This window comes from Pristiophorus japonicus, chromosome 9 (genome assembly GCF_044704955.1).
Source record: "Pristiophorus japonicus isolate sPriJap1 chromosome 9, sPriJap1.hap1, whole genome shotgun sequence".
NCBI lineage: Eukaryota > Metazoa > Chordata > Chondrichthyes > Pristiophoridae > Pristiophorus > Pristiophorus japonicus.
Window position 1 is genome coordinate 72,640,176 of NC_091985.1, and position 24,206 is coordinate 72,664,381.

Below are 24,206 nucleotides of genomic sequence, written 5' to 3' on the forward strand. Positions count from 1 at the left end.
GCCGTCCTTAGCAACGGCATGGCAACGCTCGAGTCCCGCGATTCAAGGGTCACCATGACATGCGCAGAAGTGGAGACAGAGAGAGAGGGAGCTCAGAGGGACTGAAGGCGTAGCTGGGTGTGGTGTGGCTGCTTTGAGAGGAAGGAGGGAGACTTTAGAGCTTCACAGCAAGTAGACAAACAAAAATTAGCTGTTACCAGCCACATATTTGACCGAATTTGCTCTATAATGGAGGGAGAGGAGGAGGCATCACAGCACGCTGTGGAGACTGACGCTGGAGAGAGCAGTGAGGTGGGAGAGAAGCACATTAGAAGCCGCAAAAGAGCCAGGAGGTATTCAGACGAGACAAATGCCTCCCTCCTGCAGGAGGTGGAGTTATGCTGGTGTGATTTGACACAGAGAGGGCGTGGGAAGCCCGCCCCAAAGGCCTACCAGTGGATATTGACCGAGATAGCAGAGGTGGTCTCATCGGCAACCAACGAGGTGCATGAGGGCAACCAATGCCGCAAACGATGGAACGACCTTGTGGGATCCGCAAGAGTAAGTATTACATTGATTTACATGTATTTATGTATTTATATAATTTGATTTGTAACAGTCATGAGTGACTATCAGCAGATGTGAGGTCTTGCACTTTTACTGGGAATGTTTTACTCAAAGCCTGCGGTCAAGGTATACATACGTTTTTAGGTAAAGAAAGATAATAATCATAATAATCATGATTACATCTGTCGGTTATGTGTTGTATCAGTGTCTGTGACAGTACCTAGCAATGATATCATGCAATGATCTCAGGCCATGTCGTCATGTCACCTTTCACAGAAGGAGCTAGCGACAATGAGGTCCTTGCAGAGGCGAACGGGTGGGGGGCCACCAGTCCCCAGCGACATCACAGAGATGGAGGAGTGGGGCAGCACACCCGGACATCCGTGGATGCATCTGCAGATCCTGAAGTGATGCCACGTGAGTAAAGCTTACACCGTTGCGTGATGTAAAGTCAATAGATGCCACACTAACTCATATCCGAACAATCATATATGATAGATGATTTCTAAAAGTGTCATAGAAATAATGCTGGCCTAATTAAAATTATTGCAATGCACAATGTGTTGATGGTCATGAAATGTGAGGTCTGCGATGATTTTAAGAGCGGTGGTGCTTTTGTCGTGCATATGCTGTGTGTAGCGCTGGACTCATCTTGTCACCCTAGCACCCCCGTCTCCTCTAATAACCTCATTTGTGTCTTGCAGCTCAGCCAGCAGTGCAGCCCCAGGCAAGGCCACAGAGGCCAGAAGGTGGGGGCGCGGGGTAGGAATCAGCGGACGATCCTACTACATCTGATGCTGAGGAGCTCCGATTGTCACCAGTCAATCCGCTGGGTCTGTTCTCGATGGATGAGAGCACAGACTTCGAAGAACCTGCACCGCCACGCTCCAGAAGCCATTCTACCCAAGGCCATCTAGTGGTCCTCCGGACGTTTCCCGCCTCCACTCCGGCCCCTGGCACCTCTCCACAGGGCACCCCATTTGTCCCCAGAATGGCGCCGACCCTGCGGAGGCCTCCAGGGCGCGACAGGTCTGTTCCACGAGCGCAACATGACAGCGGAGAGATGGTACAGTTGTCCAGGAGAACTGTAGACATTGGTGACCAGCTCATCGAAGCATTGGGGGGCATATCCCGACACCTGGCCACCATGACCGAGTTCATTCCGCGCATGGTGGAGTCCCTGGATGTCATAGCCAGGAACACTGCTGGCACAGCACTCCACCCCTAGGTTCTGCACCACCACTGCGAATGACAAATGAGAGCAAAGGCCAAGATCCTGCTTCCGCATCAGAGAATGTTGCCCCATTGGCACCCCCCGCTCCCATTCCCGTGCAAGCAATGCATCTGCCTTCATCCCCCCCAATGAGGCACAGCCTGAGGAGCTCCTCGGCCAGGCATTGTGGAGCGAAGAGGGGAAGGGGTAGAGGTGGGGATAAGGAGAGGGGGGGAAGGAAAGTGAGGTGCATGTGCGCAGGTGATGTCTGTGTTAAATCTCCATCTGGGTGTATGCAATTTGTTGCAATGTATGGGGGTTGGGGACCATGCTCCTGCTTTGCCTTTGTATTGTGTGTTGGTGGGCATGTTGAACATGTGATTTATGCCAATGGTGGGAAAAGTGGGGCGTGGGTGGGGGCTGGGTGTTATTGGCTGTGATACTTATGATTTCAGACCAACGTTGATATTAAACTTTAGTTATTGAATATAACCTTGTTACGCATTGTCTCAGATAGCTGGACCGTTACAGACTGGTGATTCCTTACCATGAAAGGGTTAAATACAACTTAACATCAGTCAATGTAAACTTTAACTGGCACCAAGGTGATGGGCACCATTGATGTCTGAGCTGCACACACAGCAGTGTGTCAACATTGTCACTCACATCAGCGCTCTTTCAGGCAAATCTTTCCGCTATCAGCTCCTCATGTAAGAGTGGGATTTAACAAATGCAGCCACACCGCTGGCGTTCGTTCTGGTTAGTTCCACTTTTTGTGGGTGGTTTTTTGAGTGAACGATATTCTCGGCGATATGTGTGCGAGGTGGTGAAATTGACGATGGACAATCTCCATTGCCACTAGTTTGGGTAAATATGCTCTTTATGACAAAAAACAGTGGGCGGGTGTTAATATTGAATTTTGGCGTTAATTCCGTGCAGAAAGTAACGCTGGGCGATATTATGGGTGTTCAATTCGCCCATTCTGCTGATTCCGCCCCAAAAAGGTGGGCGGGCGGTAATAATTTTTCTCGCCATTAAGTCCATGGGGAAAATGGCGCTCGACGATAAGTCTCCTAAAAAAGCCCGTCAGTTTCCATTTTGTGCCAAAATGGGCGATATCTGGGCATTATTTGTCATTTCAGCGGTAAAATGGGCATTACGTGGGCGTTAAGCAAGCAAAAAAAGTGGAGGTTCTGGCCCATAGTGTTTTCATGGAGTGATTTGTGAAGCCACATAGATTTCTGCTGGACGAATCATCCATCATCCTGCCATAAAGCTTCTTGGGTGTTGCCACTGTGTCCCTTGCATAGTCATTTGTAATAAAATAATAACCATCTGGTATTTCTGTACCTATTAATTAGTTACATTTGAAGGCAAAATAATTTTTGGACAAATGAATAAAATATAATTGTTTTTTAAATGTTTAGTTACAATATTATTTATTATTTGTTTTAATCTCGATGATTGAGTTTATGTGCACTTTGTGCCCATATACATTTTACACATTCTATTTACATCAGACTGGACTTTTCAGTTTTTATTTAATTTTCAACATTGTTATTCCTGTAAATATTCAAAGGTTTCTGATTGTTTTTTTTTCCTGTAGTGCTGCTTCCTGTACTCTACAACAACAAAAAATATCTATAGTCTCTGGTTCATTAAAGAATAAATTCAAATTATGAAATATTAATGCTATATCTGAATTTGCATGGCTAAAGTGGAAAAAAATACAGAATGATGGTCTTGCACAAAGCAGGTTGCATATATGGTTATATATTATTAGACAGTTTGTATGGTGTATATTTTTTGTTATTGGTTGATTTTTTGTGTATACTATATTGGAAGATGCAATACTATGTTAATTGATACGATCCTATACCTTGTCTAGTTGTGAAAGTCAGTTAATCAAATTTAGGGCAGGATTTATTATTTCATTTTTCCGACATAAACAATTCTGTCAAACATATTTCATATGATTTGAATTTACTACAGTTTCCTCCTTGTCATCCCTCCATTCCACCTCTCCATGGGTTGTCATATTCAGGAAGCAAGGAAAAAGATTTTGCACTTTTCCAAGGCTTCCAGTGCCATTGCTGCTCAGTGGATTCAGTATCAGACATACTTGATGCAAGATGTGCATAAAGTTTTCATTGAGGGGAGAAACCACTTTAGGAAGGCAGCTCACCTGGAGGCTTGGCTTGCAGCTGATTAAATCCATCATGTGACTCCAGGGAGTAGCTGGTGTTATAATGGAGAAACAACCATTGAAATTTGAATCCATGACCACAGCAGTCTGAAGAGACCACCTTAACCATTACTTTACCTGACTTCTGCCAGATAGATTTTGAAGTATAACAGTGAGCAGTGATTGTTCTGATCTTCACAGTTTGATACGGGATTATGAAATTTGACAGTCACTCCCAGTTGTAAACCCAGTGTATCATTTTATCATACATTTCAAAAGTGCTTTAAACAGGGATTATAGAAGTTATATTATTACTGAAAATCTACCTAGCCATTATGTGAATTCAAAATAATACATTAATTTAAAAATTTAAATAAATGTGCAGAATTTTTTGTGGAAGTCTGGAAAATAAATCCATGTTCTCTGTTTTCAACTGCGTTAGGAAGTTGCAACTTGTAAATTATAATAATTATGCAAATGTTTGCATTAAATTTACTGCAGCCTCTAATGCTGACAGATGTGTGGTGTTTCATGTGGACTTCTGGTCTTTATCCAACTCTTATTTTGTTCCTTCCAGTTCCACAAAGTGTGCCGACTCCCTCAAGGATTCACAGTATAAATGGTTACAGAGTTGAGGTGAGCTGGGACGAGCCTGCTGAGGTCAGAGGTGTAATTGAGAAGTACATTTTGAAAGCATACAATGAGGACAGTCCCAGCACGTCCTCCATCAGGGCCAACTTTACTGACATCCGTTCTCTAGCAGGTAAATTTCACAGACTGATGAAATAAATAAGAAAATTATTGTGTAATGAGAGCAATGCAGACTGTACCTTAATTGAATTAAAGGCTGGGTGACACAGATACAGACACCTGTCCAATTACAGACAGGATAAGGTGTTTACTGTTGCTGTATGGGGCTACACGAAGATGACAAGAATTTCTCCGCCCACAGATTAACATAATGAAGAGGAACAGATTATAGTGGATGCTGGCCAAGCTGTCCCTGATGTGGCTGCACAAAATATAGAAGTGTGCTGGTAGCACATTTATGCAGACTGTGTACATACAATTTTAATTTGATTGTTTTAAACTGTTATTTCTGTATAATGGGATAATTTACACTTGCCAATTCTTGTTTGTTCCCTTTATAGGAAACTTGACTGGCTTGATTCCTTTTACAAATTATAGCATAACACTGACTGTCTGCACTATGGCTGGCTGTGCGGAAAGTGCACATACACGGAAACTTATAACACCAGAAGAAGGTAGAGCATTTTAGGAGGTTTTAGCTTCCACATTTCTATGATGAATAATAAAATAGGTAAAGAATTAAAGAATTGCAAAGCCATTTGCTGGAAAACTCCAACCTAATTTGATGACAAAGTACATTGCCAGACCATAATTGTTCCATTTTTGGTGAGAAAATGAATCAAACTCGATACCGTTTAATGACATGCATCTTTAATAGCTGTAATGCAGATTAATGGGCTTTTTAATTGCTGTTACATTGTTCATGCAAGAGCCTCGTCGTTAATATGAGGCATCTGAAAGATTAATGAAAGCTTCTTCATTTTACTACAGCAGGGAAGTAAATCTAGAGACAGTCTGACTAAAAAGAATTGATTGTATGGCAAAGTATGAAATTGGAAATCAAATGCTTGATTTCCATGAGCTTCTTAAACTGACAAAGTTTTTTTTTGCTAAGCCTTCTTAGTACATTCAAGTTTACCACATTATTTAATACATTTTATTTAACCTTCAAGTTCATTATTAGGGCTGCCTCTGCTGCTTACTGGGATAGGTTTCGATTTGCCATGATGTCTAAACATAGACTTGAATATACTGCATATCCCTGAAGACAGTGCAGACCACAACCCCAGCCATATAAATTTCATTCAAAACTGCAAATGACTTCAAACTTTTAGTGCCAAGGAACAGATTCTTCTATCGAAACATATAATAGATTTACTTTGCAGTGCTGTGAAAGAGTAATTACCATTTTTTAATCTAATTTAGCTGCTGTTCCTTGAGTACCTTAGTAGAACCATGGAGTGACTTTAGCAAGAAATTAAACACAGAATAAAAATAATACACTAGAATTAACTTGACTTTAAAAGCACAAAAATCTTTTGAAATCAATTAAATTAATGGTCAGGTGTTTTTTTATATATGTAAATAATATTATTAGAAAGAAATAAGACAAGAAATGTAGTTTTTAATGTTATTTAACACACCAGTGTAAAGAGTAAACAGTTTTTTAAGTCAATTCATTTTCATCCAGTCTGTTATAATTTACAGTCAATTCTTGCTCCTTATCTTCTGTTAATCAAACTGCTCATACCATGAAACAACTACAAAGATGGAATCAATATATAATTGAAATGTAGATACATCTATTTTTGTGTGGGAAGAAAGTTCCTTCATGCACTGAACATTACTCTTAATACAATAGGTTTCCTCCTGATTTCTGTGTTCAGTACTATGTGGAATATGTTGCTGCATGTTTTTGAATCACTGCAACAAGTCATTATCAGGTTCCTGTTTCTCTCTCCATAAATGCTGGCTGACCATCTGAGTATTTCCAGCATTTTCTGTTTATATTTCAAAGACCCAGCATCCACAGTATTATGCCTTTTGTATTATCAGGTTCTAACTGGATTCCAAACTAAAATCATTTCCATTCAGTGCTAAAGAACAAATCAGGCCCAGTGTATTTTCTGTACAAAAAGCTGTGGGGTTGGAATTGCCCACTTTTGCGATGCCCGTTAGCGCCTCCACGGGAGTTAGCGCGGGAGTTAGTGCCGCGCCCCGCTGGCAGCGTCCCGGGCCGCTGTGCAACTGCCATTGACGTCGTTGCTGTGTGTGGCGACCCCTTAGCGCCGCGCACCAAGCCCTTGCCGCCCCACAGAGGACATTGGCCAGTGCCATGCGAGGCTGCTGCAAGCAATGTCAGTGGTTAGTCTCGCGGGCTGCGAACCAGCCGACTTCCGCTCGTGGGGCTGAAGTTAAAGGTGGAGCACCCACGCTGCCAGCTTGGCAGTTTTGCCGACAACCGGTCGGCCTGCCTTCTTCTCCCCTTGCGTGGTCCGGGCCGCCATTGTGCAGCCCGGCACTCTGTTTTGGGTGCTGGGCTGTGGCCTCGGCACCACACCGCCCTGGTGGCCCAGTGGAGATCATCAGAGGCCTGGCAGAGTGCACAGCAGCCTTCCCCTTTAAGCGAAGGGGAGGGTCATTGAACTGTGTCAGCGCTATGCAAAGCATCCGTGTAGCACAGTCGATCATGCCCCAGCATCTCCCTGGAACCCACCCCAAGAGGAAGTGGAGTGTGCAAGATTGCGCTGCACTTCCTCTGAGGGACAGTAACCGCAATTTCGCGTCTGGGGCGGGCCATCCGAGCCGGGTGCAGGAAAACCCGACCTGGGCCAGTTACCGCCCCTAATCGGGGCGCTGGGGAATTTTTCTCCCTGCATATAGTCACTGTTACCTAGAAATTATTGTTAACACTTAATATGTTTGTATGATATTTCTGTGTCTGCTGTTTTAATGGTGTTAAAATACCAGACAAAGAAATGTCACATGCATTTTGTGTTGAGCATTCATCTGCTAATTCTAATCCCAGAAATGACTATTGGCAATATTAGAGGACAAATTCTGGACATAGTTAGAGATTTTTATAAAAATTGATTGTACCTTAACTCAACACACTACCAGATCTGGGATGGAATTTTGCCGGCGCACAGAGATCGTGTTCGGAAGCAGGTCCGCTGTCAAAATATAAAAAAATGACAGCGGGTCGGCAGCCCACTGTCAACCTCCCTCCATGTCAGTCTCCCAAGTGTCGGGTCTATCTGTGCGTTACATACCCGACACCGAGTGACTGGGGAGGCAATAGGCATTGTTAACAGCTTGTTAAAAGGTGCTTAAACAGCATTTTATTATCTACTTACTATGTTTCCAGCTTTTTGACAAGGTTCACGGCGCTTGGAGATCACGTCAGGTAAGTAGGTCGGACTTTCTGACTCTCCATTCTTCTAAATAGGTGACAGTTGGAAATGTGGTATAAAAGCTACCATTTCCCAGCTGTTCACTTTCCAATCTTAGAAGCTGGAGCCTTCAGGATTTGGATAACACTTTTGAGCTTTATGCAGTTTGGAAATGTTTGGAGTAAACTCTCTATCCACTAGCACCCCCTTGGAGCAACCCCTCTCTCCATTCACAGATCGTTATGTCATCTTAACTTCAACTGCTATCTATTCCATCATCATCGGTACCCTTGAAAAAAATCTCACCTTGGTCCTCAGAATCCCACCAGGATCAGTCCCAAAACCAGCAGCACCAACAACAACCTTTTCCGCAATCACCTGATGCTGCACAGGACAGAGGGCATCAGCATCTGACCACATTGTTGCCCGGGAGGCCAGGGATGGCCTCACCATGACCAGATTTACTTTCATTGACACTGTACACACTGGCTGCCACATGATGCGCCAGATTGGCACCACCCCACACCAACACCACAAAGCATCCCTGCAATGCCCAAGCCATTCCTTTAACAATCATCATTGCGGGGTACCGTTATTTAGAAACATAGAAACATAGAAAATAGGTGCAGGAGCAGGCCATTCAGCCCTTCTAGCCTGCACCGCCATTCAATGAGTTCATGGCTGAACATGAAACTTCAGTACCCCCTTTCTCACCATTCACTACAACTCACTAAGCCACTTGCAAAAGTGCACAAAAATCTGTCCAAGAGGGCAAAGTGTTTAAAATAAAGATTTCCTTTAACAGAAACATTACATGAACATTAGCTAAAAGACCCAAGTCTCTACCCTTGTGTGTTGTTAGTTGGTATGATTGGGCTAGGATAAGGGTGGGTGTGAAGGGTGGCTAGTGATATGGGGAATTGATAATGTAGATAGAGAGAGTGGGATGGGTAGAGGTGCAAGGTAAGTTGGTGTGAGTAATGATGTGCAGGGGTAGGGTAGGGAAGATAAAGTGATGGGAATGTGATGAGAGGCACAGCAGGATAAGGTTGAGTGTGGCTTTGCAGTAATATTGTGTGATTTACTGAAATAATTGAAAGGCTTGCGCCACTGCAGCTAGGTCCTCCTGACGACATCCCTGTTTGTGCCCTCCTGTGCAATTTGCAACCAGGCTGCGTTGATCTATTGGGGAGGTCTCCTCCATCCATTGGAAGGGAATAGATCCTCCCTGCATGCTGTGACTTCCTCTATAAGCTTATGGAGGGAGTCGTGAGAGAGCCTGGGTGTAGCCGTGCACCTCTGTGCAGTGCTTGTCAGTGTTTGCAGCACCTCAATGCTGTAGAACACTGACAGCACAACTGGCAAAATCAATGTGGACATGGTTCTTTTAAGGAAACCGGCTGATGACGCGTCATCAAATGACGAATTCAGACCCGCTTCCTATTAATTGGCCAGGAACCTCACAGGGCGAGCTTAACAAGTCCCATCAATGTAAAATTCTTTTCACAGAGCGAGATGGAAACAGAAGCGGGGCCGCAACCCGCCACCTACTCCGGCCGCACTGGACCCGCCTCAGTTGGCGAAATCGTGGCCCTGGAGTTTATTACGGAAATTTTACAGCTTGAATTCATAAACCAAATATTTATAATGAGAAATTTCAACAATGATTAAAACAATATTAAGTGAGAATTCTGAAAGTTTTTCTTTAATCAAATAAATACCAGAAATAATAGAAAGCATTATTACTGATTACTAAAATGTAGTCGGTTCAAGTTCTACTTCTATATTCTTTGGAAGATTTGCATCAGAAATTATCACATTTTCTCAAAAATAGTAATCAATAACACTTCCAGTTCCTGCAAGTTTCAATACTCAGTGCTCGGGCTGTGTGGACTCACCCCACTCCGTATTGCGTTAGCATTGTTTTAAGATAAAACCAACTACAATAGTTGTAGCTGCATGTAAGTTTCAACTCTGCTATTACTAATGACTTTTGGTTCATTATTCAGAGTGGAAAAAAAATTAAAAGAAAAAAATATATTTTGCCAAAAAATGGAAAAGCCCCAAAATTGTCAAGAAATGCAGTAAAAGGGCAAAAATAGAAAGCAAAAATTGAATTCTTATAAAAGAAAGCAATTGCATGGTTAAAAAATAACTTTTCAGAGATAGCTAATTGGCTTTGTGATTAAAGGTTTGCTCAGACTCACAGCAAATAAGAGTCAGCAAATACTCAGGTGTGATGGTTTATCAGAGTTTTCATTCAGTTGCTTGATGAATGTGCTATTCATATTAACATAAATCTTTGGTTTAGGAATGACTATCCCACGACATTGAATTTTGTTGAGCTGCTGAGATACCATCCTAGCTAACTCAAGCTCAACATCGTTGGTATGATGTGTATTTGTGAACAAGTGCTTAGGTGCCCAAAATAATTCTATTTCATAGTGAATAAACTGGTGACTTCATGAATACATAATAAAAAATATCGGGGTACATTTTCACCATGTGGGCAGCAATCTGCTGGAATGAATTGGACACCCCTTGTAGAACATGCCTGAATTTCACTCCATTGAAATCAATGGAATGTAAATTGGATGGGTTATACAATGGCCAGCTGATTCGTTCCGCTAATTAACTGCCCATTCAAGAATGCTTTCTCTGAGTGCAGCACTGCATGCAGACCAATACGTCAGAGTTACATGCATATTACAATCACAACTTGTGGTAATAATATTGCTCTCAACAAGAGTGAAAATTTAAACATCATAATTTATAGGATAATGTGATTTTTTTTAAACAAAGGTGTTACAGATGAGGACAATTTCTTGAAGTATTTTTATTCCTACTTTGCATTATTAATTGATACATTTATTTTAATATTTAGTTTTATACATCTCAGAAATGTTTGCTTGAACTGCACCACTTGTTTGAAAGCTTATACTAAGATTGACATTAATAGGACCATGAAGTAATACAAACTGCATGCTAACGGTTCACCTACAGCAAAGTCTATTGATTTTTTTTCATGAATGCTGGAATAGTGTGATATGCAGAGTCTGATATTGACATTTGGTCTTGCCTTGGGTAAGTAAATTTTGACCTGGGGCATGTAGAGCATTCATCATGGCAAAGCTTTCATGCTGATAAATGTGCTGATGCCTCTTGATGTTTGTATTCAGGATTCAGGATTGATGCAGTTCAATCTCATACAGATGCTATAAACCTGAGACCAATGCTGTGTGTTCATATTATAGTAACTATATCTGAAGATGCAATTATTTTGCTTTAATATATCTTAATTATAAATTTGATAAACTGCACAATGGATGGAATGTATGAAACAGCAGTATTGATACTCTTTTTATTAAATGTAAAATTAAGGAATGCAATTTATTGTCTTTTGCAGTTAAATCTATGATGCATAATTTTTTGTTCTGAAAGCAGTTGAAGAATTCAAAATTCAGAGTTTTAAAACATTTATTCATGGGATGTGGGCGTCGTTGGCAAGGCATTTATTGCCCATCCTTAGTTGCCCTTGAGATGGTGGTGGTGAGCCGTTTTTTTGAACTGCTGCAGTCCGTGTGGTATATTTTGTAGCAGTTTTGGTGCAACTGAATGGCTTGCTAGGCCATTTCAGCAGGGAGTTAAGAGTCAACCACGTTGCTGTGGGTCTGAAGTCACATATAGGCCTTTTCCTTCCCTGAAGGACATTAGTGAACCAGATGAGTTTTAACAACAATCCGGAAGTGTCATGGTCACCATTACTAATACTAGCTTTTTATTTAATTAACTGAATTTAAATTCCCCAGCTGCCATGGTGGGATTTGAACTTCGGAACTTAAATATATTTAAGGCGGTGATGGACAGATTTTTGAGTGATAAGGAAATAAAGGGTTTTAGGGAGCGGGCAGGGAAATGGAGCCGAGTCCATGATCAGATCAGCCATGATCTTATTAAATGACGGAGCAGGTTCGGGGGGGTCAAATGGGCTACTCCTGCTCCTATTTCTTATAGAAACATAAAAACATAGAAAATAGGTGCAGGAGTAGGCCATTCGGCCCTTCGAGCCTGCACCGCCATCCAATGAGTTCATGGCTGAACATGCAACTTCAGTACCTCATTCCTGCTTTCTCGCCATACACCTTGATCCCTCTCGTAGTAAGGACTACATCGAACTCCTTTTTGAATTGGCCTCAACAACTTTCTGTGGTAGAGAATTCCACAGATTCATTGCTCTCTGGGTGAAACATTATGGAACATTAACAGGCCTCGGATTACTATTCCAGTAACATAACCACTATTCTATCATTCCCATGTTTTGTTCAAATATTTTAGATTGTCAAAATAAAATCTTAGAGGACAGTTCAAACCTAAGAATAATTGTGTACAAGATTGAACATAACCTACCATTAAAATAATGTTTAATTTCCATACAGTTGGACAACTTGCTGGTGTAAGAAATATCAGTTTGCTTAAATCAGGATTTTTAAGACTACAGTTTATCTCCTTCATAGTTATACAGCAGTAACTGGCCAGTGCAGAATCTTTCAACTCCTGATGTCTCCAAATTGACATCTAGAGAAAGATAGTGATTTGTGCTAAACATTGATAGACCCATTTGGATATCAGCTCAATGCCTGTTTTCCAAGTTTTGAGCTAACATGGTGAGCCTCCAGGAGCTGCAGATGCTGGGACTAGCCTTCAATTAAATAAGTAAAAGAAAGGAGTAATTCATGTAAAAATTAATCATCTTTAATGAAACTGACTTTCCCATGAATTGTTGTAATATGAGCATTCCATTTACAACAGAAGGTACAATCTGAAATGAAATAGGTAGTCAGAACCTGGGAGCATTTTTAATCTTAGTGTTGCTTTTCAGGTACATTCAGACATGTTAATCTACCTGAAATGTAAAGACTCTTTATCATAGTACACAGTCCTTCATTTGTAATGCCCCATTGTGAACATGTGCAGGCTATTCAGCCGCTGAGGTATAACTGCCAAGCCAGATACTGTAATTACTTAAATTCCATGCTTCCCACAAGGCCACTGGCTAGTGATCGGTTGTAGAAACCCCAGTCACATTTTCTCCTCCCTAACCCAAGGGCACTGAAGACAATTGTTACACCGACACTGCCAACTGATGGCGATCAGCCAATTTACATATTGGGGATCAAACCTGAGACCTTCCTTATTTGCACAACTCTGCTACTCACTGGATGAACTTGTTGAGCCATCTGGGGAGCTCAAGATCATTTTTAACATGTATAAGTCTGACAAAGAAAGCTACATTCAGACCCATAACATAAATTTGACACAAAGTGAAGCTACTGAATTGCACTTAAATTTAGGTGCACTGCCGTCTCAGAGATTCGGCCAAGGTCACTGTATGCCAGTGACATAATGCTTTGTCAGCTCTGGTCTAACAAATCTCAAACAGCTAACAAAAATGTCACATTGCAGTAATACATATTCAAACTTTGCTATGCCTAACTTCTTTCCCATTTCCAACCTTTTGGACCAATAAATAAATACTAGTAGAAACCAGGTTATATGAGTGGTATGTAACTTGACAGCAAGGGGAAGAAAGTAAAACTGGATTTGGAGGCCCACGAGTGAGAAGCCCAGCTCAATGAGGAAGAGGAAATTAAGATTACAAAGAATTTAGATGCAGTGTGTGGGCAGATACAGCAGAAGTGGCGAGGTCAGGGCGAAGGAGCGGCGAGAGTTCGTAGACGTGATCGACCCAGGAGCAGCGTGAGTTCGAGGCCCAGAAGAGGCGAAGGCCTAGGGGCAGCACGGGCCAGCCCACACTGCGATATGTGTGCGCGGTAGGTCCGTGCAGCAGAGCTGGTCTCCAGGTGTCTTGGTTAATCCTTGCCACTGGACCAAGACCTAGCTCTGTCAAACCCATATGGTGGCTGGTGTGTAACGGCCACCACACGTTTAAAAAAAATCCACCTACAGGCATCTTCCACCCTTCAGGATGTAGTTTGGGACCTGGAATATTAGGTCCTTCATTGAAACACCTGTGAACTCATCCCTTTTTGGCATGGAAGCAAGTCATCCTCGTTTCGAGGGGTTGCCTATGATGATGATGATGACAGAGTTCTCCATTTTCCTCTAACACTTTGAGCACTACAGTGCATGTGCCCATGTTTTGGCTTAATCAGTATATTGCAAATATATCTACGGATGGAGAATGGTGCTGCACAATTTTAAAGGAATGTGCAATTCCAGTAGCAAACATAATCTGGCCAGTACAAGTGAGTATACTACAATAGATATATCTGTTTTTAAAAAAAACTGTTCTGGATTTACAGTGATAGAGCAGTTATGATGACTTTGAGTATCTAATATATTGACTAGAGCACATATGAATGATTAACCATTTAGCATTATAACAATAAAAATAGAAACTGTAAATTGAATAAAAATTGCCTTTATTAAGGAAAATTCTATATAAATGGAATTGGGGAAATTTCAATTTAAAGTAAACTGTACACTAAATAAATGTACCCTAAATGTTATTTGTCTAATATTATTATTATTTGTTTTTTTAGCACCTGAAGATGTTCAGGCTCCATCTGTTGTAACTTTTCCTACTTCATTACTGGTGTCATGGACTTTACCAAAGCGACCAAACGGTATTATCACCCATTATGTTATGTTCAAAGATGGTAAACTGATTTACACAGGCAGTGAGCAAACATACAATGTGACTGGTAAGTTTTGCATTTTGTATTAATAATCAGCCCCAACATAGTTAAAGCCTAAAGTAAACATATACAATATTTTGTTGTTCTACATGGAACCTTGAAAGTAAAAATGCCTGGAAATGCATTCACAGGATATGCATACTAGAAAATAAAAAATTGTAAAGGTACTATTTGATTACATATTTAAAATGTAAATTACCTGCTCGGATGACTAGTTTGCCTTGAAGTTATTGTCAGGTTACATTTTTCAGTTAATACAAACAAATGTTGACTTATTCTTAAGTCTCTGATTTCATATACATCCAGAATGAATCCAAGATTTAAAAGGGGTTGAGCTCATCCCCACACCCTATATATAGATAAGCTGACTTTGTGAGATGCATTTTCTTCATTTATGTTTACTTAAAAGTCAGTTTAATTATAAAGAAAGCTCAGCTGTCAAAAGACTATGCGGCTGAAATTGGCCCTTTCTATAAGGCCTCTGGCCGTCTGAAAGCGACGGCCACGGGTCGGTGCGGAATGGATGCCAAGTCTCCAAAGAGGGGCTGCCATTTTGAAAATTGCCCTTCCTCAGGTTTGGAGTGGTGTAGGCCACCGCTCCGCCCGTTTTCCCACCGCAGCGGCATGTGCTGACCCCTTACCGACTGGTGGGAACCACTTCCCGAAATTGCCCCTTGGAAAATTACCCCTTTCCTGGCCTGGTATTGCCTTGCAGGAGCAGCCCCGCCGCCGGTCGGTGCCACTGACAACTTTTGCTGTCGGTACACTGTCTGTGGCATGGCGGCACAGCCACCCTTAAAAGGGAGGTGTTGCTGCCGACGACGCCATATTATTTTATTTTGTCAGCCAACTGCCAGGTCGGGCCGACAATTAAGGCCGCGGGTTCAGCGGGCCACCAACAGGCAGCCTGGCATCCCTTCTTGGGTGCCAGGCTGCTGGCCTGTCCGAAACCCTCCCTGGTGGCCCAGTGTTTGCTACTAACATGGCTGCAGAGTTTGCAGCGGCCCTCCCCTTTAACTGAAGGGGAGAGACATAGCGGCGTACAAGCGCGTTGACGTCATCAGCCCCGCGCTGCTGCTTTTCAATGTCAGACGCTCTGCCCCGCCCGCTAGTGACGGCCACTCTGTCCCGCCCCACTAGTGACGGCCACTCTGCCCCGTGAGTGACGGCCACTCTGCCCCGCTAGTGACGGCCATTCCGCCCCGCCCCACTTCCGCCCCGCTAGTGACGGCCATTCCGCCCTGGCCTGTAATATTTGTTTCATGCATCTCTCTATAATTTAATTTTAAAATTGCTTACCTATATATCTAATAGCTTTATTCTTGTTGTTTCCAAAGAAAGTTTAACTTTCCAGTTCTCTTTTTTCTACTTTTTTGCTTGTTTAGCTCACAATAGCTCTTAGCTATATCCCTGCAATCTTCCAAGTTTATAATTTTCCATCTTTCCATTCATTTCCCATGATCTGCTGCCTTTGCCCTTTTTCTTTTGGCTTGGTCCATTACAATTTTCAACTCTTATCATTTTCTATCACCCAATTCTATCCAAGCAATTTCGCATCTCTATCCTTTTTTCATATTTGTGTTTGATCAACCAGCTGTGTCCTTCATCTTATTCGAGCTTTATCCCCATATTCATCAAACAGATGTTATTGTGACATCACAACAGCTGCTAATACAGAACGACTATTTGATTTGTAACTTTTAGTTATTTAAATACATAAATAACTTTAATTTAAATTAATAAAAATATGTGGTGTATTTTTTTCTATCTTTTATTATTGGTTTTGTGTGTTTTGGGGGCTGTTTCTTATTCATAATAATGGGTACTCCAAGTTACGGAGTTCCCATTATTATGAATGAGAACATACTTTACCTGATTGGCTGCCCAGAGTCATGTGACTGCAGCTCCAGGCCTACACCCGTCCCGACGTGCATACACTACGATGCACAGTCAGAGGAGGCCTCAAGACTGGGAACTCGCGTGTGCACAGCAGGATAAGGTAAGTGCACATTTTTGTAAAGTTTTTTACCCAATCGCCCGCGGGAAGCAGCTGACCGGGATTTCTGGGCCATTGTCTTTTCAGTTTGCCCAGCTAAAAAGGCACACATGCAATTTCCAGATCTCTGCCTGACTAAGCTAATTTGCAACTGTAGTTTGTGAAAACAATTCTGGTTTACTCTTCCTCTAATTTTCACTCCTTTCTGGTAAGGAAGTGTGCAACCTTTCCATATGAATCTTAACTGCAAACAGGAATGATGCATTCCCACAATTCCATGGCTTTCTATTGCCTTTTACCTTTGTTGTACTTATTTTACCTTTTTTGGAGCTGTACTTACTTTGTTGGCAATATTTCCATCCCCTCCCCCCCCACTGCCCCATAGTTTCTGAACTTCTAGCTGGGCTACAATTTCATTGCGGCCAATTGGCCTCGAGTACTTTGTCCACATTTGCCTTTCTTCATGTTTAACCCTAGTGTGAGACATCACCACTAAGACTGATTCTGACTTCACCCGAAGCCCAGTCATCTCCACTCAAGCACAGTTTGTGGCATAATGACCAGGAGTGGGAACCTATTTTTCTTTCCTTGCCCAAGGACACTGAGCAAACTGAAGTGGCTCTGCAGTCACCTTAGCTGATTTTTCTCTGGAGAAGAGGAAGCTGCCAATGTAACAGTAAAGGAGGAGGCACTAGCAATATTGAATCAGATAAAAATAGATAAAGAAGATACTTAAAAGATTGTCAGTATTCAAAGTAGAAAAGTCGCCTGGTTTGGATGTAATGCATCCTAGGTTAGTTACTGAGGGAAGTAAGGGTGGAAATTGCGGAGCCTCTGGCCACAATTTTCCAATCCTCTTTGGATATGGGGGGTATTGCCAGATTACTAGAGGATTGAAAATGTTACACCCCTGTTCAAAAAGGGAAGAGAGGTAAATCCGGCAACTACAGGCCAGTCACCCTAACGTCAGTGGTAGGAAATTTTTTAGGGACAATGGGGGAGAAACTGGGCTCTGTAATGCCCATTGCAGGGAGGCTACAATGTAGACAGCCCCTTTCTGCCTGGGCAGTATGTGATCAAATAATTAAAGAACGATATCAGTAACCATTCACCAACAGTCCCACATTAATACACATTCCAATCCAAATTAATAAATGAAACCATGCCATATTGGATACAAAAATAAACTAATCATCCTTATGCATTGACTTATTGCCTCTTCCGTGAACCTGTGTCTTTCCAAGTGCTCTTACGTGCTTCCCCAGTGGCCATGGCCTCAGCAATGCCCCATTCCATAAAGGCCAGCACTGTCTCCTCCATAGGGGTGCTTGTTTCCCTCCAGTTAGTTTCTGCTGCCTCCTGTTGTGCACCACCTTCTCCTGCAAGAATGAAGGAAGTGGGTCAGTGAGTGTCAAGCAATATGTTTGGGTGATGTGGCTGCCACGGTTGAATAGCTGCCAATGTGAGAGCTGTGAGATGTGGGTTGAGAGGCTTTCAACAGTGCTAAATGTGTGAGGGTGAGGTAAAGCATATGAATGTTAAAGTTGAGTTCTGATTGATAGAGATTATTGGTAGGTGAGTGACGGGGTGTAGTGAATTGAGCAGTGGATGAAGCTAGTTGTGCAGTTGGTAGGATATGCCATTTGAAGGTGAACTTACTGACATGATAACTTGTGTGAGGTCATTGAATGTCTTCTTGCTAGACATCCTTGTTCTTGGAGCAACGTTCCTGGCATTGACCTCCACCGCTATTTCTTCCCACTGCCTCCTGAGTATGTGTCTGGAGGGCTTCATGCCCCTCTGTGTTTACAGGATATCTCTCCTCCTCCGTTCCAGCGCTTCCACCAAGACCTCCAGTGCAGTGTATGAAAACCTTGGTACACGCTCTCTACCATGGACAGGTGTTGATCAAAGTACCAGAGCACAGATTTAGTTTTCAAATGAGTCCCACCAGTTCTTGTAGCCACAATGTACCTTCCCAATAAGGGGTGCAGGCTGCCTTTAAGTAGTACTAGGCTCTCGCGATATTCTGACCCCTGCTGATGCATGCAGCTAATGAACAGCATGGGGAGTGCTTGCTCTATGCAGCAATCATGGTAAACAGCTGACAGCATGAATTTGATGTGCTGCCTGCATCACAGTGAATGGGCACATGTTAATCATGCGCCCGCTTTCGGGAGTTATCCAATTTAATCCCCACTAATCCGGGACAATACTAATTGGCATTTGGAAAAGTATGGGCTAATAAATGAAAGTCAGCTCGGATATGTTAAAGGCAAATCGTGTTTCACTAACTTGATTGAGTTCTTTGATGAAGTAACGAACAGTGATGATGAAGGTTCATGTTGTGTATATGAACTTTCCAAAGTTATTTGACAAAATACCACATAATAGACTTTTAGCAAAATTAAAGCCCATGTGATTAAAAGGGCATAGATACAAAATTGGCTGAGGACTAGAAAGCAGAGTAGTGGTGAATGATTGCTTTTCAGACTGGAGGGAAGTATACAGTGGTGATCCCCAGGGGTCGGTATTAGGACCACTGCTCCTTTTGATATATATTAATGACCTGGAATTGGGGATACAGGTCATAATTTCAAAGTTGGCAGATGATATGAAACTCATAAATGTTGTAAGCAATAAGAAGGATAGTAACAGACTCCAGGAGGACATAGAGAAACTGATAAAATGGGCAGGCACGTGGCAGATGAAATTTAATGCAAAGACGACTGAAATTATGCATTTTGGTAGGAAGTATCAGGAGAGGTGATATAACTGAATAATACAATTTTAAAGGGTGTGCTGGAACAGAGAAACCTGGGGGTGTATGTATACAAATCTTTGAAGGTGGCAGGGCAAGTTGAGAAGGCAGTTAAAAAAGCATATGGGATCCTTGGCTTTATTAATAGAGGAATAGAGTAATAGAAAAAGCAAGGATGTTATGCTAAACCTTTTATGAAACACTGGTTAGGCCCCAGCTGGAGTATTGTGTTCAACTTTGGACACCACACTTTAGGAAGGACGCCAATGCCTTGGAGAGGGTGCAGAAGAGATTTACTAGAATGGTGCCAGGAATGAAGAGACTTCAGTTAAGTGGAGAGACTGGATTAGCTGGGATTGTTCTCCTCAGAGCAGAGAGGTTAAGAGGAGTTGTGATAAAGGTGTTCAAAATCATGAATGTTTGAGTGAGTAAATAAGGAGAAACTGTTTCCAGTGGCAGAAGGGTCGGTGACCAGAGGACACAGATTTAAGGTAATTGGCAAAAGAACCAGAGGCGACATGAGGAAGCATTTTTTTACACAACGAGTGGTTGTGATATAGAATGCATTGCCTGAAAGGGCGGTGGAAGCAGATTCAATAGTAACATTCAAAAGGAAATTGGATAAATAATTGAAGGGAAATAATTTACAGGGCTATGGGGAAAGAGTAGGGGAGTGGGATTAATTGGATAGCTCTACCAAAGAGTCGGCACAGGCACAATGGGACGAGTGGTCTCCTTCTATGCTGTATCATTCTAGGACTGGATTTTCAGTTTCAATGTTTCTGGGACGGTAATGGTGGTGGGGTGGCAAAGTTTGGACCGAGGAACAGTTTGCGCATCAGTAAATAACACTGGGTAGCTGGGCCCTGAGTTAGGAGGCCGCAGCGCTGAGGGAGGTGTTGTACCTTAGGGCGCCAGTATGGGGGGAACTCCCGAGCTAAAGAGCCAGGCCGGGGGTGTTCCGAGAGGTGCCTGGGGCGGGGGGTGGCAGAAGAGCTAAAAAGAAAAAGCCACAAAAACATTCCCAAAACATTGCCCACGCCATCACAACACAAATCGCAAACAAAATTAAAATGAAAACACATTTACACTTATCTTAGGAGCCCATTACTTACCTATCCGCTGTTGGTCTCGTTACACCACTTGATTTCTCAGGTGTTCACTGTGGGGCGCGCTGCGGGGTGTGCTATGGGACGTATGGATCGAGCATAAGTCAAAACTCGCGCCGATGTCGCAACCAGAGATGTTGTACACCGGTGCAGCTCTTCTGGGCGGTGCGACTCCCTGCCACCACAAAGCCGGACCCGAGGATCGCTGCGGGGCGCTAGAGGCTGACCGCCCAGACCGAATGCCTCACTGCCACCATTGCCACTGCTCCGGGTGAAGAGCGGAGTGGAACTGAAAATCCGTCCCTATGATTCTATGATTACCTGACTCCGCACAGAGCACAAACTAAACTTAGGATTCGTCCGGTCAATACAACTCATCTACTAGCTGAGACATGGATTAACTTCACTTGTTTATCAATCCCTCCATAGTCCTTCTAATCCCTACTTCTGTAACCTCCTACATCCCACTGAGATCTGTGCTCCTCCAATTCTGACCTCTAGCGCATCCCCAATTTTCATCACTCCACCATTGGTGGCCATGCCTTCATCTGCCTACTCCCTAAGCTCTGGAATTCCCTCCCTAAACCTCTCTGCTTCTCTACCCCTCTCATCCTTTAAGATGCTCCTTAAAACCTATCTCTTTGACAATGCTTTTGGTCACCTGGCCCAATATCTCTTTACGTGTCTCTGTGTCAAATTTTGTTTGATAACTCTCTTGTGAAGTGCCTTTGTACATTTTACTGTGTTAAAGGCACTGTATATGCAAGTTGTTATTGTAGTATCTGTTTTAAGAATGCTTGCTGATGTAACTGAACCCATTGCTCACCCTTTTCTTCCCTCAGTAATTAATCAGGATCAAAAAAAAAAAGAAAAAAGAAAGACTTGCATTTATATAGCGCCTTTCACGACCTCAGGACATCTCAAAGTGCTCCACAGCCAATGAAGTACTTTTGAAGTGTAGTCAGTGTTGTTATAGACAATAGAAAAATATTAGCCTGTACCACAAAGAACATAACATAAGAAATAGGAGCAGGAGTAGGCCATTCGGCCCCTCGAGCCTGCTTTGCAATTCAGTAAGATCATGGCTGGTCTTCTACCTCAACTCCACTTTCCTGCACTCTCCCCATATCCCTTGATTCCCTTAATATCCAAAAATCTATCGATCTTTGTCTTGAATATAGAATCATACATGCTCAATTTTCCCACACATTTTCAATTAACGTCATTTTCTGCTCTATTTGAGATTGCTCAAGCCACCCACCAACATTAGCTGAGCAAGGGAACAGAGGGAACCTATGTCTAGGGTTTTGCAGTGCAGATGTTGGAGCTGAAAATCCACGAACCTTCTCGTGTATTCTCATCATAGCTCGGGCGGGGATGCACCAGTAGGGGCTTAAGTTAGGTCAGGATTTGGATATGCCCAGTTCTAGCCTTGCATTAGAGACTCAGTAGGGTCATGTAAGGGTCAGAGCATCAACTTGCCCCAAACAAGGTTAGTGCATAGGACGGACATGGCCAGAGACAGCACTCCCAACATTAGAAGTTTCTGCATTCCCAGCCTTTCAGTAGCCAGTCAGAACATATTGATGATTCCAGGTCAGCAAATGTAGGATATGGACCTGCCCCATGGAAGTCCCGCATCAGGAGACCTGGAGAGCTGAAGATTAAAAAATATTTTTATATATATTTTACAGGCGCTCTTACAAAGGCTGAGGGCAACACCTCTCTTGGCAGGTACACCTGACATTGGTAGGGTAATGAGGGAACTTCCCCTTAACCCTGGAGGGGTCAACAGCAGAAGGTCCCAGTTAGTACTCTATGTTACTCACATCAGGATGCAACCTCCCCAGGATTTTCAGCCCCCCTTAAGTAACCCTATAGGATGCTTGAGAATGGACTGATGTGAATCATCCTCTAATTTTTCCCTCCTCTCTGAGGAATTATCTGATGACTGAGGCATGGCTGAGTCAGAATTTCCAATGTGGTAAATTGCTTACAATGACTAGCAAGTCCCCAGTTCATTACATTTAAGTGTCAGCTCACTGTGCCACTGCAGGGGAGTCAAGGATTATGGGGAGCAGGCAGAAAAGTGGAGTTGAGGTCAAGATCAGATCAGCTATGATCTTATTGAATGGCAAAGCAGGCTCGAGGGGCCGAAAGGCCTACTCCTGCTCCTATTTCTTATGTTCTTATGTTCTATGCATTGCCATGAGATCAGTTTCCTTAACTTTAATGTTGAAATGTCATGTTAATTTATCATGCTGGAGTTAACAAAACATAATTGTGCAGTCTGCCTCAATAATCTAAAACAGAATCTGGAAGGCCATGGGGTAAATTTTTGTCTTTACAACCTGGGCATTAAGCATCACTCGGGTGGATTACAAAGATTAAATCTGGGCAGGGAGGATGGCATGCCTTTAATTTAAATGGAAGGAAAATCAGCAGATTCTGTGAGGGATGTGCACTGCTCCCTGCTGGATTTTCCTCTCTACGCTCCATCCAGGCAATGCTTAGTGCCCAGGTGGTGAAGTCGTAAATCTCCCTCCACATCTTACTCCATCTTCCCACTGAAACAGTCGGGAACGGAAACAAGGGACTTACTAAGCATAGCACATTGTGTGTGTGTTTAAAAAGGCTGCCTTTGTAACTATGACTGTGGGCTGAATTTTTAAGATTCCCTCATAAATTACAACCACACACAAGACTTTATTTGGAGTCTCCAACAGTTTCTCTTCATCTTGCCAGCTGGATACTTGGGTCAGTCACTGGGATTTGTGTATTGGGGGTCCAAGAGGATGGATAGCTATTGTTAAAGAAATGGTGACCAGATGTTGAAGAGACCTTTTGAGAGCAGACTTCAAACTCACATGCTAAATATGGAAAGGAAATGTTGTAAACAAGCTGTGCTATTTGGGCTTCATTCAAAACTAGTTTCTCACCAGCCTTCAGAACTTGTAGCTCATTTAGGATAAAGCTATCTTACTGTGCGCTATTTCTTTTCTTTATCAGTGAGTAACATTTAGCATTGTTGTTGCCAGTTGAAGTATATCTAAGGATTAAGTCATGGCAGGAGAGCTCGGACACATGTTATGCTCCTCCTGTACTATGTGGGAAGTCAGGGACGCCTCTGGTGTCCCTGACGACTAGGTGTGCAGGAAGTGTATCCGCCTGCAGTTCCTGATGGAGCGCATTGCGGAACTGGAGCTGCGGGTGAATTCACTCTGGAGCATGCACGATGCTAAGAATGATGTGAATAGCACATTTAGTGAGTTGGTCTTACCGTAGGTAAAGGGTCTGCAGCCAGATAGAGAATGGAAGACCAACAGGAAGAGTAGTGCAAGGAAGGTAGTGCAGGGATCCCCTGCGGACATCCCCCTGCAAAACTGATACACCACTTTGAGTACTGTTGAGGAGGATGACTCATCAGAGGGGAGCAGCAGCAGCCAAGTTCATGGCACCGTGGCTGGCTCTGCTGCACAGGAGGGCAGGAAAAAGAGTGGGAGAGTGATAGTGATAAGGGATTCGATTGTAAGGGGAATAGATAGGCGTTTCTGCGGCTGCAACCGAGACTCCAGGATGGTATTTTGCCTCCCTGGTGCAAGGGTCAAGGATGTCTTGGAGCGGGTGCAGGACATTCTGAAAATGGAGGGTAAACAGCCAGTTGTCGTGGTACATATAGGTACCAACGATATAG

General features: G+C 42.9%; 1 protein-coding gene across 3 annotated transcripts in view; it reads left to right on the forward strand.

Moving 5' to 3' along the window:
- The window catches only part of ush2a (Usher syndrome 2A (autosomal recessive, mild)), a 1,282,968-nt gene that overhangs the window by 718,510 nt on the left and 540,252 nt on the right, over positions 1-24,206 (forward strand). For all 3 annotated transcript variants that reach the window (XM_070889457.1, XM_070889458.1, XM_070889459.1), the window contains exons 30-32: positions 4,522-4,707; positions 5,096-5,209; positions 14,491-14,652. In XM_070889457.1, coding sequence (XP_070745558.1) covers positions 4,522-4,707; positions 5,096-5,209; positions 14,491-14,652 — 462 coding nt within the window. The remainder of the gene's footprint in view (positions 1-4,521; positions 4,708-5,095; positions 5,210-14,490; positions 14,653-24,206) is intronic.